The sequence below is a fragment of the Gorilla gorilla genome, chromosome 4 (genome assembly GCF_029281585.2).
Source record: "Gorilla gorilla gorilla isolate KB3781 chromosome 4, NHGRI_mGorGor1-v2.1_pri, whole genome shotgun sequence".
Lineage (NCBI taxonomy): Eukaryota > Metazoa > Chordata > Mammalia > Primates > Hominidae > Gorilla > Gorilla gorilla.
In genome coordinates, this window is record NC_073228.2 from 13,754,539 (window position 1) to 13,772,354 (window position 17,816).

Here is a 17,816-nt window from a genome sequence, read left to right on the forward strand (position 1 = left end):
GAGGGCAAGGCCTTGTCTCAAAAAAAAAAGAAAAAAAAAGTAGATAAAACCACATGAGACTTTATTGGCAATTGTGAGTTACTCTTTCCACATGGCGACAGCCTGCAATGGGGGCTCCAGTTTGGCTTGCTGGTCTCTTCTGGGCGGCAGGCACTGCTGTCTCTACTTTCCAGGATGGCAGTTGGCCCGAGGGGCTCTAACCTGCCATTGGAACCTCACCCATAGCCCAGAAGCCTCCATTCACAACCCTTCCCAGACTCCACTCCGACTTAGAGAACCTGAAAAGTGGACATGTGGACATGTATCTGAAAGAAAGTCTAGGCGGTTGTGCTTAGACAAGGGCCTACGGCTTTATTAACAGATGTCGAGGAAGCTTTCAGGTGCTGGCAGCCATGAGGGTCTGGTTTTAAGGACGGCCTTTAAGGAAAGGCCGTGGCAGGCGGGCTGAGAGGGGCGGCTCCAGCTCAGCCCTGCCTACAGCACAGGCTCACAGAAGCCAAGATCCACATCACCGCCTGGCATGCAAAGGAGTTGAAGACAAAACCATTTTTTTCCAGCTTCTCTACAAAGCCAATTACTAAGCAACAGTTATTAAAGTGAAGTATCCACTTACAGACTGACACAAATATCAAAAATAAGCAGCTTAGATGAGTACAGAGGCTGGAGTGCATTTTCTGCTAACAAAAACCACTGTGATATTCTCCCAGTTTAGAGGGAAAAGTCTATCTCAGGCCGACTCAGATGTGGCAGAAATAAGTGGGTCTGAAGTGCATTTTCAGTTGTTTCTGCCCGGAAGAAGCCCGGATGATACAAACAGGTCTGGGGTTCGTGGCTCTGGCAAGCACCCAGAGACAACTGCGTCTCTGCCAGGACGCTCATCCTCACTGCGGCTGTCTGGGCAGATGGCTGTTGGCAGGCTAGGGACGACGATGAAAAACTGACAATATTTTAAAAACCCAGTAGGGTCCACAGCAGTGTTTGAAATGACAGGCTTTTTATTTCTCAGGAACAGCCGAGATGACCTCCAGAGGTTTCCAGCGAAGCTGTTAACAATCCACCCTGCAGCTCTATGACAGGGAGGAGGGCGAATCAAATCCATCATCTTACGCCAGACTTCAGCCCTGCGGGAGCTGCTGCCTCCAAAGAAAGCGGGGACCTGGGCGGACTGCGTCTCTCCCCCGTGTGGAGAACGTGACAGATGTGAAGGTTGGGCTGACAGACACACGGCCTGCAGCAGCCCAGCCAGTCCCCCACAGCATCGAGCCAAGTCATTTAAAAAGGATTCAGGCCACTGCCTTTTTCTGAGGGAGGAGCGGCCAGCATGTGCCCCGCGGCTCACTGGGCCTGTCTAATCACACAGCAGTGGCAAAAGGAGTATCTGCCAGATGCTTCCTATCACTCTATTCTGTCTCCTCATCCACCTGAAGTTCACCCCCTTTCCCCAATGACTTAGAATGGCTTTGTGCTTAGTTTTAATAGTAGTTTGTGCTATTCTGTGAATTAACAATTCAAACAAAATAAGAAAGCCATGTTGTTAAACAGTAGAGGAGCAGGGGACTCTGTCTCCATTCCCTCCTCATCACACACAAGTCATGCATCTACCAAAAAAAAAAAAAAAAAAAACACAACAACAACAAAAAAAACTGTCCTCTGAGGAGGCACAGGTGTGACAGATTAAGGAACCTGCAGCTCAGATCCAACAGGCACCTGCCAAGTCCACACTCAGGACTGTGACAGCCTCAACAACATGAGGTCCAGACACATTCACTGTGGAAGGCTCTGCCCACGCGAACAAAGCTGTCAGCTCTAGCAAAAGGGACACTGCCTTCTTCCTCCCTCACTTCTCACCTGGTAAGCCCAGGAATCAAGACAGCAAAAATGAGCCCCCAAAAGAGAGAGAGAGAGAGAAGCCGCCACTGTTACCAGCAGCACCCGCTGCACAGGCAGAAGCACCTCTGGTGCCACTTTCAAGACAAAACAAGAGTTCAGTTGAAACATCTAATTTGAAAATGTTGATCTCCTTTCCTAAGACACTGCTAAGGGGCCCACAGGAAGGCTGGTGGCACCAGGGAATAAACCCTGGAAGTGGTGCAGCCACTCTGGGACCAGGCAGCTCCGGCCAGAGGCCTCAATCCATGGCAGCCAGCTGCTCGATGGCACAGCGCACTTTCTTCGCAGTTTCCTCAAATTCTTTCTTCTTATTGTTGGTTTCCTTTGCCTGGAAATAAAGAATAGACACATGACACTGAAACCAGAGCTTCCCAGTCACATCCTGCAGATAAGATGACAAAGGAAAAAACGATCAGGGAACACTGAGAGAGCACCTAAATAAACTGGGCACTGGGCTAGGCAGATTCCCAGCTACCTGGGACAAACATCCTGATTCAGCTCAACTCCCTCTAGTTTAAGCTGCCTCCTATCATCGAATAACAGGAAACACTGACGGAGTGCTTGATATGCACCCAGCACCACTCTACCTGCTTCCTCCATTAACTGATTTATGTTCACAGTGATCCTGCGCTGGGTGCTCCCATATCTCTACTATACAGGTGAGGAAACTGAGGTCCAGGCTGAAGGAGGCACTCAAAGTACCCAGCTAGTCTAGTCTAGGCGCCCCAGCTAGTCTAGGCGCCCCAGCTAGTCTAGGCGCCCCAGCTAGTCTAGGCGCCCCAGCTAGTCTAGGCAGAGCTCTGCTCTTAACCACTGCCCTACCTCTCTCCTGAAACTCCTGGAGGAAAGTCCAGAGCCTTCCTCTTCATGTCCAGTTAAACAGACCCTGGCAAACATCAGGCTCTTCCTCGAACAGAAATTCTTTTGCTTCCAGTCCCTCCCTGAATCTGGCTTCCAATTTTTTCATTCTGCTAACAGAGCTCTCTCCTGAGGGGCAAATGACAATCACATTAGCAAATCCAGGGACCCCCTTCCCTATCATATTTTTTATAAACCCTAACTCCTCTACTACATTAAAAAACAAAGACCTTTATTGGGTTAAATTTGTTTGCTGACAGAGGTTAACTTAAAAAAAATTACTTTTTTTTTGAGACGGACTTTCGCTCTTGTTGCCTAGGCTGGAGTGCAAAGGCACGATCTTGGCTCACCGCAACCTCTGCCTCCCGGGTTCAAGAGATTCTCCTGCCCCAGCCTCCCGAGTAGCTGGGATTACAGGCATGCGCCACCACCCCGGCTAATTTTGTATTTTTAGTAGAGATGGGGTCTCTCCATGTTGGTCAGGTTGGTCTCGAACTCATGATCTCATGTGATCTGCCCACCATGGCCTCCCAAAGTGCTGGGATTACAGGTGTGAGCCACTGTGCCCAGCCAAAAAATTACTTTTCAATATGTACTTTATATATCCTAATATGTCCTAAGTTCTACCTCATGTATAAGTAATAAAAATTTGTCATTTATTTTTATATAAATTTATAATTTATAAATTATTAATTAAAAGAAAATTTAATTTAAAAATATAAATTGATAAGAAAAAAGAAAACAGTGCACCGTTTGGTTTTTTTTTTTTTTTTTAGAGACAGGGTCTCGCTCTGTCACCCAGGCTGGAATGCAGTGGCAAGATCATGGCTTACTGCAGCTTTGACCTGCAAGGCTCAAAGTGATCCTCCCACCTCAGCCTCCTGAGTAGCTGAGACTACAGGCACGTGCCACCATGCCTGGCTAATTTTTTGTGTATTTTTTGAAGAGATGAGGTCTGGCCACATTGCCCAGGCTCGCCTCAAAACTCCTGGGCTCAATGAATCCTCCTGCCTTGGCCTCCCAAAGTGCTGGGATTCAGGCACAAGCCACTGCACCTGGCCCAACAGCGCACTTGTAATGGACTGTGATGGACAACTCTGCAGTCCCAGGGAGACTCAGCTTTACTGATATGGAAAGATGACCATGGCTTTTAAAATATATATACACACATGGATTATTCAGCTTCTTCTCTTTCAAAAAAGCCTTAAATTAACGAAGCTCCTTTGCATACATGCTATAATTTAACCACCCCAATGTGGAGGTCAATATCTCCATTTTATACATTTTTCCACTAAAGGTAGGGGTGAAGCAAACACAACTCTTGCTATTGAAAGACAAAACAGGCCGGGTGCGGTGGCTCACGCCTGTAATCCCAGCAGTTTGGGTTTGGGTTTGTAATCCCAGTGCCTGTAGTCCCAGCTACTCGGGAGGCTGAGGCAGGAGAATGGAGTGAACCTGGGAGGCGGAGCTTGCCGTCAGCCGAGATCACGCCACTGCACTCCAGCCTGGGCGACAGAGTGAGATTCCGTCTCAAAAAAAAGAAAAAAAAATTTAAAATTAGCCAGGCATGGTGGCATGCGCCTGTAGTCCCAGCTACTGGGAGGCTGAGGCATGAGGACTGCTTGAGTCCAGGAGGTCGAGGCTATAGTGAGCTGTGATTGCGCCACTGTACTCCAGCCTGAGCAACAGAGCAAGACCCTGCCAATGAAAACAAACAAAACACTCCTGCCGCCCAGGTCTACAACTCGCCTCTCCTTCTAGTGCTTCGTTTTGTCCTCAAGTATTTACCAAGTAAACTCTTATGAAGAACTAAGTTGTTCTGCTTATTTCCACATTAAATTTATTCCCTGATCGATTTTCATACTGGTTCTAATTTATTTCATTGTTTCAAAAGCTAAGCACCGAGGCAGCGGCAGGAACAAGAATCAGCGCCCAGTGCATCGCCCTGGATGGCCAGGCCTCAGCTTCCACAGCAGCGCCCTCCTGGCACCCTGGCAAGGCAGCAGACAGGGGCATCCTGCCATCAAATCTGGGATCTTGGGAATCCCCAGCATCACCAGCAACAGCATCCTTGTCTTCAGGATTTGTATAGCGCAACACACGCACCTGTGGTCCCAGCTACTTGGGAGGCTGAGGTGGGAGAATCATTTGAGCCCAGGGGGTCGAGGCTGAGGTGAGCCAAGATCACACCACTGCACTCAGCCTGGGTGACAGAGTAAGACCCTGTCTCAAAAAAACAACAAAAAAAAAGATTATATTGTTTCAAAATTAAAGTAATAAAAACAAATCCATAAAAGTATTCTGTATTCTGAATTGGGGAAAACAAACAAACAAAAAAAACAGTTCAAAATAAAAGCCAAGCAGTTTTTAAATCTCCCTACTTTTCTCGCAGGCTGTAATGTCTCCCCTCTTTCCAGTCTGGCTGGGTCTGACTATCAGGAGATAGAGACCGAGGGGTCTCCTGCAGGGACTGAGGCCTCTACTTCTGCCTCCTGCTCCTTCAGCTCACACATCATGAAAGCCTACTTTTCTTTTTTTTTTTTGAGATGGAGTCTCGCTCTGTCGCCCAGGCTGGAGTGCAGTGGTGCAATCTCAGCTCACTGTAAGCTCCACCTCCCAGGTTCACGCCATTCTCCTGCCTCAGCCTCCCGAGTAGCGGGGACTACAGGCGCCCGCCACCACACCCAGCTAATTTTTTGTATTTTTAGTAAAGACGGGGTTTCACCATGTTAGCCAGGATGGTCTCGATCTCCTGACCTCGTGATCCACCCGCCTCGGCCTCCCAAAGTGCTGGGATTACAAGCGTGAGCCACCACGCCCGGCCCTGAAAGTCTACTTTTCTTAATCACATCTTCCAACAGGTGAGTGGACTCCCCCTACCAGACTGCATCTTCATCCCTGTAACCCTAGAGCAGAGCACCCCGCAGCATCCACCAGCACTTCAGGGCTTTCTGGAACTGGATGGTGTCAGATTTCAGTTGCTCTGTTTGCAAGGGCAACAACCCTCTGTCTTTCTCAGCGCTCTGGGACCTGGTTTCCAGCTCATGCCTCCACATCCACTCTGCTCCTCCCCTGTGCCCATGATGGTTCCAGGCACACAAGCTGCTCCTTGTCTAAAACAGGGCTTGGCAAGCAAGGGCCTGCTGGGCCAAATCCATACAGCCCGTCATGGCCTTTTTTTGTCCAGCCCACGGGCTAAGAATGCTTTTTATGTTTCTAAAAGGTTGTGAAAAACAACAAAAGACAATATGCAACAGAGACTCTGACCCACGGGGGCTAACAGATGGTCTATGGCACGCTGCAGAAAAGCTGGCTGACCCCTGACCTGGAAAAAGATGATCCCCAGCCCACTTTCCAGTTCCCATGCTGCAGCTCCCACAACCTCAACCAGGTGACAAGCTCTCTCACAGCATGCTTCACCCACAACTGGCCTCTTCCTGACAAAACACAATCTTAGTCCTTACCACTTAAAAGCCACTATATTGAGGCCAGGCGTGGTGGTTCACGCCTGTAATCCCAGCACTTTGGGATGCCAAGGCGGGCAGGTCACTTGAGGCCAGGAGTTCGAGACCAGCTTAGCCAACATGGCAAAACCCTGTCTCTACTAAAAATACAAAAGTTAGCTGGGCCTGGTGGCACACACCTATAATCTCAGCTACTTGGGAGCCTGAGGCACGAGAATCGCTTGAACCTGGGAGGTGGAGGTCGCAGTGAGCCAAGATCGCACCACCACACTCCAGCCTGGGCGACTGAGTGACACTCTGTCTCAAATTAAAATAAAGCCACATATAAGGACAGAATTATTTTACGCTGATCTCTACAAAGGAATACAATTTTCAAGCTGAAAAGCAACCTGAGAAACCATGGGATGGGGGTCTAACCTCTATTTAGCAAGGAAAGCATGAGCACAACTCGCTTAAACTCAAAGTCTGCAAGTGGCAGAGACAGAACTACAACATCTCCTGACTCTCCACCCAGGGCTTTGCTACAAGGATATGGAATCCCCCAGTACTTATTTTGTGTGGGGCTGCCAGACTTAGCAAATAAGAATGTATGACGCCCAAGCCGGGCGCAGTAGATCACACCTGTAATCTCAGCGCTTTGGGAGGCCGAGGCAGGCAGATCACTTGAGGTCAGGAGTTTGAGACCAGCCTGGCCAACATGATGAAACCCTGTCTCTAATAAAAATACCAAAAAAAAATTAGCCAGGCGTGGTGGTGGGCACCTGTAGTCCCAGCTACTCAGGAGGCTGAGGCAGAAGAATGGCGTGAACCCGGGAGGCGGAGCTTGTAGTGAGCTGAGATCGTGCCACTGCACTCCAGCCTGGGCGACAGAGCAAGGCTCTGTCTCAAAAAAAAAAAACAAAATCAAAAAATTTAAAAAAGGCCAGGCATGGTGGCTCATGCCTGTAATCCCAGCACTCTGGGAGGCTAAAGCGGGCAGATCACGAGGTCAGGAGTTTGAGACCAGCTTGGCCAGCATGGTGAAACCCCGTCTACTAAAAATACAAAAATTAGCCAGGCATGGTGGTGCATGCCTGTAGTCCCAGCTACTCGGGAGGCTGAGGCAGGAGAATCGCTTGACCCCGGGAGGCAGAGGTTGCAGTGAGCCGAGATCGCGCCACTGCACTCCAGCCTGGGTGACAAAGTGAGACTCGTCTCAAAAAAAAAATAAAAAATAAAAATAAAAATAAAAGCCCAGTTACATTTCAACTTCAGATAAATGACTAAGTTTCTAGTAAATACTGACACAAAATGTGGGATTTACTTATACCGGTATATACTTATACCGGCCACACTCCAGGAGCTTTAAAATCACACAGACATCCTAGGGGCTTTAAAAATGATTCCTAGCTGGGCACGGTGGCTCATGCCTGTAATCTCAGCACTTTGGGAGGCCCAGGCAAAAGGATCCCTTGAGCTCAGGAGTTCAAGACCAGCCTGGACAACACAGGGAACCCTCATCTCTACGAAAATAAATAAATAAATAAATAAATAAATTAGGTGGGCATGGTGGGGTGCGCCTGTAGTCCCAATTACTTGGGAGGATGAGGTGGGAGGATCACTTGAGCTCAGGAGTTCGAGGCTGCAGTGAGCTATGGTGTACCACTGCACTGCAGCCCAGGTGACAGAGTGAGTCCCTGTCTCAAAAAAATAAAAATAGCCGGGCGTGGTGGCTCACACCTGTAATCCCAGCACTTTGGGAGGCCGAGGCAGGCAGATCACGAGGTCAGGAGATCGAGACCCTCCTGGCTAACACGGTGAAACCCCGTCTCTACTAAAAATACAAAAAAATTAGCCAGGCATGGTGGCGGGCGCCTGTAGTCCCAGCTACTCGGGAGGCTGAGGCAGGAGAATGGCTTGAACCTGGGGGGCGGAGCTTGCAGTGAGCCGAGATCCCGTCGCTGCACTCTAGCCTGGGCGACAGAGCAAGACTCCATCTCAAATAAATAAATAAATAAATTTAAAAATAAAAATACTTCCTGAGGCCAGGTGTGGTGGCTCACACCTGTAATCTCAGCAGTTTGGGAGGCTGAGGCGGGTGGATCACCTGAGGTCAGGAGTTCAAGACCAGCCTGGCCAACATGGTGAAACCTCGTCTCTACCAAAAATACAAAAATTACCTGGGTGTGGTGGCACATGCCTGTAATCTCGGCTACTTGGGAGGCTGAAGCAGGCAAATCACTTGAGCCCAGGAGGCGGAGGTTGCAGTGAGCCGAGATCGGGCCACTCCACTCCAGCCTGGGTAACAGAGTGAAACTGTGTCTCAGAACAAAAAAAAAAAGCCAGGCGTGGTGGTTCACGCCTGTAATCCCAGCACTTTGGGAGGCCAAGGTGGGCGAATCACGAGGTCAGGAGTTCAAGACCAGCCTGGGCAATGTGGTGAAACCCCATCTCTACTAAAAATACAAAAATTAGCTGGGTGTGGTGGCATGTGCCTGTAATCCCAGTTACTTGGGAGGCTGAGGCAGGAGAATCACTTGAACCCGAGAGGCAGAGGTTGCAGTGAGCCAAGATTGCACCATTGCACTCCAGCCTGGGCAACAAGAGTGAAACTCTATCTCAGAAAAAAAAAAAAAAAAAATGCTTCCTGAGGAAAACACAGAGTCCCTTTGAGGGACTAGGTAGTTTAGTGCTAAAGACATTGAACAGGGTTTGAGCAGTTCTTATTCCCAATACATACAATTTTGTTCTTGGCTCTTTCTCTGTCCAGTTTCAAAAATTCACCAAGGGTTAATTCTTCAAACTGCTTCTTGACAGAAAGGAAAGCGCAACCGGACGAATGCTTTTTATGTTCCTCTCTAGAAAAATCAAAACAACAGCGGAAAGGCAGCTGAAGGGATTAAAGCGGCAGTCCACTCCCCACGGGCCACCTCCCCACGCCCTCCACAGGCACACCCTGCTCTGCCTCAGGAGTAAGACGTCAAGTCTGAAGTTGATGGCATCAGTGCTTTGCCCAAGCCACATTCCCATATGGCACCTCTTAGCACCTTCTCTCTCCCTGTGGACATCTCCCCCCACATCTGTGCGGCTAATGTATCTATTTTATCTGGACTTCCTTAGCAATTAGTTGGAAAAGTGTTACATGGTATACGTCCAAAGGAATTACATGTCAAATCCCTCCAACATTCTCAAGGAACTGTTTGAAGTAATTTCATTTCACTGGAATTGTTATGTAATCCACTGTAAAGATTTTTTCTTTCTTTTTTTTTTTTTTTTGAGACGGAGTCTCATTCTGTCGCCCAGGCTGGAGTGCAGTGGCGCAATCTCGGCTCACTGCAAGCTCCGCCTCCTGGGTTCACGCCATTCTCCTGCCTCAGCCTCCCGAGTAGCTGGGACTACAGGCGCCCGCCACCACGCCCGGCTAATTTTTTGTATTTTTAGTGGAGACGGGGTTTCACCGTATTAGCCAGGATGGTCTCGATCTCCTGACCTCATGATCCGCCCGCCTCGGCCTCCCAAAGTGCTGGTATTACCGGCGTGAGCCACCGCGCCCGGCCCACTGTAAGGATTAAGGGCAGAGAAGGGCATTATTGCCCCAGGTTCCCCAAGGGACCCCCTAGCTCACACTCTCATTTTCTGCTAGGGGAGTCTCCCTGCATAACTGACTATCACCGTTACCAGAACTGCATTACAATGAAAACATGGCCACACAAAGTCCAAAAAGACAGCCAGTTGTAACTCTAATCTGAAAATATCATAACACTTATTCATTTTCAAGAAGAATACCACTGATCTTTTCCCAGTGATTATGGGGATGCAGTATAACCACCATAGCAAACATACTAAGAAAAAAAACAGCTACTCTCTTCTGGCCAACAAGAAAAACAACTGGGGTGATTCTCAAGGCGAAAAAAATTAAAGCTGTGGAAGCAACGGAATCCGACAGAAAAAAAGGTGAGAAAAGAATATGGCATTACAGTGTGGAAAGACAGATACCATCCGAGTACAGAATTTCATTGTCATTAACTAGGCATCTTGAAGAAAAAAATCCAGAACAACACTGAAGTATATGCTTTCTTTTTTTTTTTTTTCAATTTTTTATTTTTATGACGGAGTCTCGCTCTGTCGCCGAGGCTGGAGTGCATTGGCACAATCTCGGCTCACTGCAACCTCCGCCTCCCAGGTTCAAGCGATTCTCCTGCCTCAGCCTCCCGAGTAGCTGGGATTACGGGCGTGCGCTACCATGCCCGGCTAATTTTTGTATTTTTAGTAGAGACGGGGTTTCGCCAAGTTGGCCAGGCTGGTCTTGAACTCCTGACCTCAGGTGATCCGCCCGCCTCAGCCTCCGAAAGTGTGAAGTGCACACTTTCAAAGGGTAATTTTTGTGCTGTGTGGGTTATATTTCAATTAAACTGTTTTTAAAAAAAATCTCAAAAAAAGCACTTGGACATTCCTGGGAGTTCACAACAACAGGGTCTGCTGATGTATTCTGTTGAACATGAAAGGCATCAGGCATCTTACGTCCACCCCAAGGCATTTTGGTCAAATGAGATTTAATTAGGTTGTAAGCATCACCAAGGCACCAGCATATAGAGAGGTATCCGTTCACAACAGCTGTTTAAGAAGCAATGAGGCTGGAAAGCAACCCTCCCATACTGTCTTTGCAACTCAAATCTTTTGACAACTCAGTTCAAAACAAAGCCCATCGAGGCTGGCCAGAGAAGACTTACATGGGGTCGTCATCTGGCTCCCAGCCTTCCAGCTCCTTGAAGCAGAAGAAACACTGGGCCAAGTCTGGCTCGTTCTCAGTGGGGCAGTGGATGAAGCCAGCCTCGGCCATCTGCAAGGGACAGCACAGCTCGTGAGTGGACGTGGCAGCCCGGAACCCCGAGGCCCAGCCACAAAGGCCTCGATGGGGACAAAGCAGGGAGGGGAGGCCGGCCTGGACCCAAGGGGCCCAGCCACAGTGGCCTCGCTGGGGACAGGACGGGGAGGGGAGGGCGGCTTGTACCCCCGAGGCCCAGTCACAGTGGCCTCGCTAGGGACAGGGCAAGGCGGGCGTGGGGGACCCCAGGAGGCCGGGCAGTCTCACCCGCTCCGGGGTGCAGGCGCAGCCCTCCAAGAAGGGCCAGTTCTTGAATGTAGAGATGCGGTGGTCCTTGAGAAAGGGCTGCCAGGCAGGGGGCAACGTCGGGGCACCCATGCCGCCGCCGCCACCTCTGCCAACGGGTCCCGCGATTCAAATCTGGCGGTTAATGGCGCGCCGCGGGGCATGTCGGGAGCGCACGCCCTCTTAGGCGGTCCACCCCCCGCGGCCTTCTGGGAGTAGAGGCGGGGCGGCGCGGGGTGTGCCGGGAGTTGTAGTCCTCCCGCCGCGTGGCTCTGCCCGTGGTCGCTGTGCACCCAGCGACGCCGCGCCAGCTCGTCCCTGCCCACACCTAGCGCCCGCTCGACTGCTTTCAAAGAACGCGTGCAGGCCGGGTGCAGTGGCTCACGCCCGTAATCCCAACACTTTGAGAGGCCTAGGCAGGAGCATCACTTGAGTCCTGGAGTTCAAGACCAGCCTGGCCATCACGGTGAAACCTTGTCTCTACTAAAAATACAAAAATTAGCCGGGCGTGGTGGTGCATGCCTGTAATCCCAACTACTCGGGAGGCTGAGGCAGGAGAATCGCTTGAACCCGGGAGGCAGAGGGTGCAGTGAGCTGAGATTGTGCCATTGCACTCCAGCCTAGGCAACAAGAGCAAAACTCAGTCTAAAAAAAAAAAAGAAAGTCAGACAGGAGAGCTTTACAGGGTGCCACCTCTGCAAAAAGCATCTACTCCAGACGGGCATGAAGGACAAATGGACAGGGGAGGGATGGAGTGCAGCAGACATCGCTGTCCCGGCGAGTACATCGTTGACTGCACGACCTGGGTTTCCAGGAGGGCCACCTTCTGGAGTCAGGGGCCAGGGACTGGGCCACTACCGTGATAAGAAGACAAGGGAGCTGGGGAAAGCCCAGTGGAGGGTGGGGGCCTGTGCTCAGGGCAAACTCCTCCTTTCCCTTCGCAAAGCAGGGCGTCCCACCAACAGTAAGTCCTGCAGCCTATTAAAAAAAAAATCAGTGTGTCCTCTGCTTTGGAACAGGGCGTTCTGGAGTCACTTCTGGAGCTGGGCATTAGAGGTTGGCACCTCTCACATCCACTCGCTTCTCTGGTTCTATGGCCAGAGATAAGAGGCCTGGCCTTATTAGCCCTCCAGCCCCACGCAGGCCTGGTGCCTCCACTCTCTTTTTCATTTTGGGGTTTATTTATTTATTTATTTATTTTTGCAACCTCTCCCCACCCCTCCCACCCCGCCCCCATTCTTTAATACAGTAACTTTTTATTTTGATGTTTATTTATTTATTTGAAACTGAGTCTTGTTCTATCGCCCAGGCTGGAGTGCAGTGGCATGATCTCAGCTCACTGCAACCTCCTCCCCGCCACGGGTTCAAGCGATTCTCCTGCCTCAGCCTCCCGAGTAGCTGAGACTACAGGCACGCACCACCACACCAGGCTAATTTTTGTATTTTTAGTAGAGACGGGGTTTCACCATGTTTGCCAGGCTGGTCTCAAACTCCTGACCTCAAGTGATCTGCCTGCCTCGGCCTCCCAAAGTGCTGGGATTACAGATGTGAGCCACTGCGCCCAGCCCGATGTCCATTTAAATAAAAGATAATTGCAAGAATAGTACAAAGAATACTCATATACCCTTCACCCAGATTTTCTGTTTATGTTTTGCCTATTTCCTTTAACATTCACTCTCTGCTTCTTCCTCCCTTTCTCTCCTCCTCTCCCTCTCTCTTACCCCTTCCCTCTCTCTACTCCCCGCTCTCTCGCTGTCTCCTTCTCTGTCTCCTCTTTTCCTTTCTCTCTCCCTCTCCCCAACCTACTTTCTCTCCCTCAGTCTCTCTCCCCTCATATATGTGAACACACACACATCCCTGTATGTGTATATATCACATGCATGTATATGTACGTATATGGGTGGTTTACCTGAACCGTTTGTAAGTTGAAGGCATTACCATACCACCCCGAAATACTTCATTCTCTCACACAACCACAACACGATTATCAAAATCAGGAAACTTAACTTCGCTGCAGTTATCAAATCCAGTTGACTTTGGCAGGTTGCCCCTGGGTCCCGCTGATTGGCTCGCTAACCAGGCCCTGGCACCACCATGGCCTCTGCTGGGGTGGCCCCCAGGCACAGACCAAGGATGCATCACATCCACTGGCAACCGCAGCAGTTGCCTGCCCTCAGGAGGGAGGAAGGGAACAACTCCTTTTCACTTGTTTTTTTTTGAGACAGAGTCTCGCTCTGTCGCCAGGCTGGAGTGCAGTGCAGTGGCACAATGTTGGCTCACTGCAACCTCCGTCTCCTGGGTTCCAGCAATTCTCTGCCTCAGTCCCCCAGTAGCTGGGATTACATGCGCCCGCCACCATGCCCGGCTAATTTTTTTGTATTTTTAGTAGAGACGGGGTTTCACCATCTTGGCCAGGCTGGTATTGAACTCCTGACCTCGTGATCCACCTGCCTCAGCCTCCCAAAGTGCTGGGATTACAGGCATAAGCCACCATGCCTGGCCTAACTCCTTTTCACTTCTGCACACAATGTCATCAAATGCATGGACAAGGACAGCCCAGGTGTCCACCTGGACCTGAACACCCTCAAAACCAAGTTCCAGGAGCTTCAAAAGCTCACGGGCACCGGGCCCCCAGCATCCTCCTGAGTCCGAGCAGCAGCTGCAGCTCCACAGCATCCAGGTGCAAGTTAGGACCAGAAGGGGCTTCTACAAAAGTGCCAGAGTCTCTGCACATTTGAAATCCCTGAGAAGCAGAGTGAGGCTGACTTCAGGAATGGCTGAGAAAGACGGGGGGAAGCAGTGGCCTGTGTGCCCCGACCCCCACACAGTCCCTCGGGGTGTGGTCCCTTTGGACCCCAGCTCTGATTTCAAGCTGCCTGGGGTGGGGCTGCTGTGCTGTGCCCAGCTTGAATATATCCACATGTCTAGATGCATAATAACTTGAGTGCCTTAAGGCAGGAGTCAGGATGGTCCTGGAGGCTGGGGAGTGGGTGGAGGATCCTCCCCTGTCTCTGGGAAGGGGGCCATCTGCGGCAAGTCTGGGCCCCATCGGCACATCTGAAGGTGCACCAGGAAAGGAGGGAGCTGTTCTTTGCTTCCTTCCCCTCTCTTCTCCCACACCCAGGTATGATCAGTGCGTACCAAGTACATATCATTCCTGTGATCAGCAGGTGCATGAAATATTTGCATAGCATTCACTGGACAAATTAGGCCTGCGGTGTGGACTTAATATGATAAGAGAAGGCTGTGAGAGAACGAACATAGTTTTTGAAAGGGCAGAGGGGTCGGGCTGGGCACGGTGGCTCATGCCTGTAATCCCAGGACTTTGGGAGGCTGAGGTGGGCAGATCACAAGGTCAGGAGTTCGAGACCAGCCTGGCCAATATGGTGAAACCCTGTCTCTACTAAAAATACAAAAATTAGCCAGGCGTGGTGGTGCGCGCCTGTAGTCCCAGCTACTCAGGAGGCTGAGGCAGGAGAATCGCTTGAACCCCGGAGGTGGAGGTTGCAGTGAGCCAAGATCACGCCACTGCACTCCAGCCTGGGCAACAAGAGTGAAACTCTGTCTCGGAAAAAAAAAAGAAAGAAAAAAGAGCCAGGTGCGGTGGCTCACGCCTGTAATCCCAGTACTTTGGGAGGCCGAGGCGGGCGGATCACAAGGTCAGGAGATCGAGACCGTCCTGGCTAACATGGTGAAACCCCGTCTCTACTAAAAAATACAAACAATTAGCCGGGTGTGGTGGCAGGCGCCTGTAGTCCCAGCTACTCGGGAGGTCGAGGCAGGAGAATGGCGTGAACCCGGGAGGCAGAGCTTGCAGTGAGCCGAGATCACGCCACTGCACTCCAGCCTGGGTGATAGAGCAAGACTCTGTCTCAAAAAAAAAAAAAAAAAAAAGAAAGAAAGAAAAAGAAAAAAAGAAAAGGCAGAAAGGCAGAAGGGTCTTTTCCTCCCACAATAGTTGGGTTCCTTTTATGTTTGAGCCCCAGTGAACTGTATCCGTGGGGGTGTCAGCCCCGAGCCCGCTGCGCAGCCCCTGTCTCCTGGTTCCCCACCTCCTTTCTCCTTACCTTCAGCTCACCCCCTCCAACTCCTGCCACCTTTGGAGAGTGATCAAGCCTCTTCCCATCTGCAGTGCTTCCCGATGCTGGCAGGTGCTGTCCTGTCCACCCAGGCTCAAACAGGATGTCAGGCGAACAGATCTTTCCTCAAATGGCATTTCAGATTCACATTGCCCTCGTTTAAAAAAGTATTTCTCAGCCCGGGGCAGTGGCTCACGCCTGTAATCTCAGCACTTTGGGAGGCCAAGGAGGGAGGATCACTTGAATCTAGGAGTTCAAGATCAGCCTGGGCAACACTGAGACCCCATCTCTATAAAAAATTTAAAAAATTAGCCAGGAAAGGCCATGCCCGGTGGCTCACGCCTGTAATCCCAGCACTTTGGGAGGCTGAGGCAGGTGGATCACCTGAGGTCAGGAGTTTGAGACCAGCCTGACCAATGTGGTGAAACCCTGTCTCTATTAAAAATACAAAAAATTATCCGGACATGGTGGTGGGCACCTGTAATCCCAGCTACTCGGGAGGCTGAGGCACGAGAATCGCTTGAATCTAAGAGGCAGAGGTTGCAGTGAGCCGAGATCCTGCCATTGCACTCCAGCCAGAGCAACAAGAGTGAGACTCCGTCTTAAAAAAAAAAAAAAATCAGTCGGGCGTGCACCTGTACTTCCAGCTACTCGGGAGGCTGAGGTGGAAGGATCACTTGATCCTGGGAGGTCGAGGCTGCAGTGAGCCATGATTGGGCCACTGCACTCCAGCCTGGGAGAAAGAGTGAGATACAGTCTCAAAAAAAAAAAAAAAGACTTTCTTTTTTTCTTTTTTTTGAGATGGAGTCTTGCTCTGTGGCCCAGGCTGGAGTGCAATGGCATGATCTCGGCTCACTGCAAACTCCGGCTCCTGGGTTCGAGTGATTCTCCTGCCTCAGCCTCCCAAGTAGCTGGGATTACAGGCCTGCACCACCATGCCCAGCTAATTTTTTGTATTTTTAATAGAGACGGGGTTTCACCATGTTGGCCAGGCTGGTCTTGAACTCCTGACCTCAGGTGATCCACCCACCTCAGCCTCTCAAAGTGCTGGGATTACAGGCATGAGCCACCGTGCCCTGCCAAAAAAAGGATATTTTGAGAGAAAGAGAGCAACCCCATAAGTTTTGTTTTGTTTTGTTTTGTTTTGAGACAGAGTTTCACTCTTGTTGCCCAGGCTGGAGTGCAATGATGTGATCTTAGCTCACTGCAACCTCCGCCTCCCAGGTTCAAGCGATTCTCCTGCCTCAGCCTCCCCAGTAGCTGGGATTACAGGCATGTGTCACCATGCCCGGCTAATTTTTTTTATCTTTAGTAGAGACGGGGTTTTGTCATGTTGGCCAGGCTGGTCTCCAACTCCTGACCTCAGGTGATCCACCTGCCTCAGCCTCCCAAAGTGCTGGGATTACAGGCGTGAGCCACAGCACCTGGCTTCACATAACTTTGATCACAGTATATTGTTTTAATCGTTCTACTTTATTAGTTATTGTTAATCTCTTAGAAGGAATATTTATATACCCTTTGCCAATTTATAAATTAAACTTTATCATAGGTATGTATATACAAGAAAAAACATAGTGTATATAGGGTTCAGTATTATCCATGGTTTCAGAGAGTCTTGGAGTGAATCCTACAGATAAGGGAGGCTATTGTGGCTCTTGGAGATATTCCACACGGTCAACATAGATCTCTTTGTAATGGCTGCAGGGTTTGATGCTGCTTGAATGTGTTTATTCCCTAATGAACACTAGGCTGTTTCTTGTTTTTTTTTTTTTTTTTTTTGCTATACTCAATAATGTCACGGTGGAAATTCTTTTTTTTCCCCCCCAACTTTTACTTTAAGTTCCAGGGTATATGTGTAGGATGTGCAGGTTTGTTACACAGGTAAATGTGTGTCATGATGGTTTGCTGCACACATACAGTGGAATTTTTTTTTTTTCTTTGAGATGGAGCCTGGCTTTGTCACCCAGGCTGGAGTGCAGGGGCACAATCTCAGCTCACTGCAACCTCTGCCTCCCGGATTCAAGAGATTCTCCTAACTCAGCCGCCCACGTATCTAGGATTACAGGTGCCAGCCACCACGCCTGGCTAATTTTTGTATTTTTAGTAGAGACAGGGTTTTGCCATGTTGGCCAGGCTGGTCTTGAACTCCTGACCTCAGGTGATTCGCCCACCTCGGCCTCCTAAAGTGCTGGGATTACAGGCACTAGCCCCTGCGCCCAGCCCACAGTGGAAATTCTTGAATGCTATTCAGTGTGAGAGAAAGAGGCGCGGTGTGGTGGGGTGGGTGGTGGATGGATATAGCTGGCTTCTTGGGACATGCACACCACTCTCGGGTGCAGAGGAAGCTTGTCCTACATGTGGGTAGCATTGTCCTGTCAAGGTCAAGGTGTTGGCCCCAACGCTGAGACCCCGGGGCATTCAGGGACAGACCCAAAT

The 17,816-nt window shown here is 50.1% G+C and overlaps 1 protein-coding gene across 2 annotated transcripts; it reads right to left on the reverse strand.

The window, feature by feature from the left end:
* Nucleotides 1-325: 325 nt before the first annotated feature.
* BIRC5 (baculoviral IAP repeat containing 5) lies at nt 326-11,575 on the reverse strand. 2 transcript variants are annotated; one of them, XM_019028170.4, is made up of 4 exons: nt 11,284-11,575; nt 10,922-11,031; nt 8,932-9,049; nt 976-2,218 (listed from the first exon to the last, which is right to left on the reverse strand). In XM_019028170.4, the coding sequence occupies exons 1-4, from the start codon at nt 11,392-11,394 to the stop codon at nt 2,129-2,131; spliced, it is 429 nt and encodes a 142-aa protein (XP_018883715.1). In that variant the 5' UTR covers nt 11,395-11,575; the 3' UTR covers nt 976-2,128. The 2 variants fall into 2 exon arrangements, with proteins under 2 accessions (XP_018883717.1, XP_018883715.1); XM_019028172.4 differs by lacking the exon at nt 8,932-9,049 and having other exon boundaries at nt 326-2,218; nt 11,284-11,475.
* Nucleotides 11,576-17,816: the final 6,241 nt, after the last annotated feature.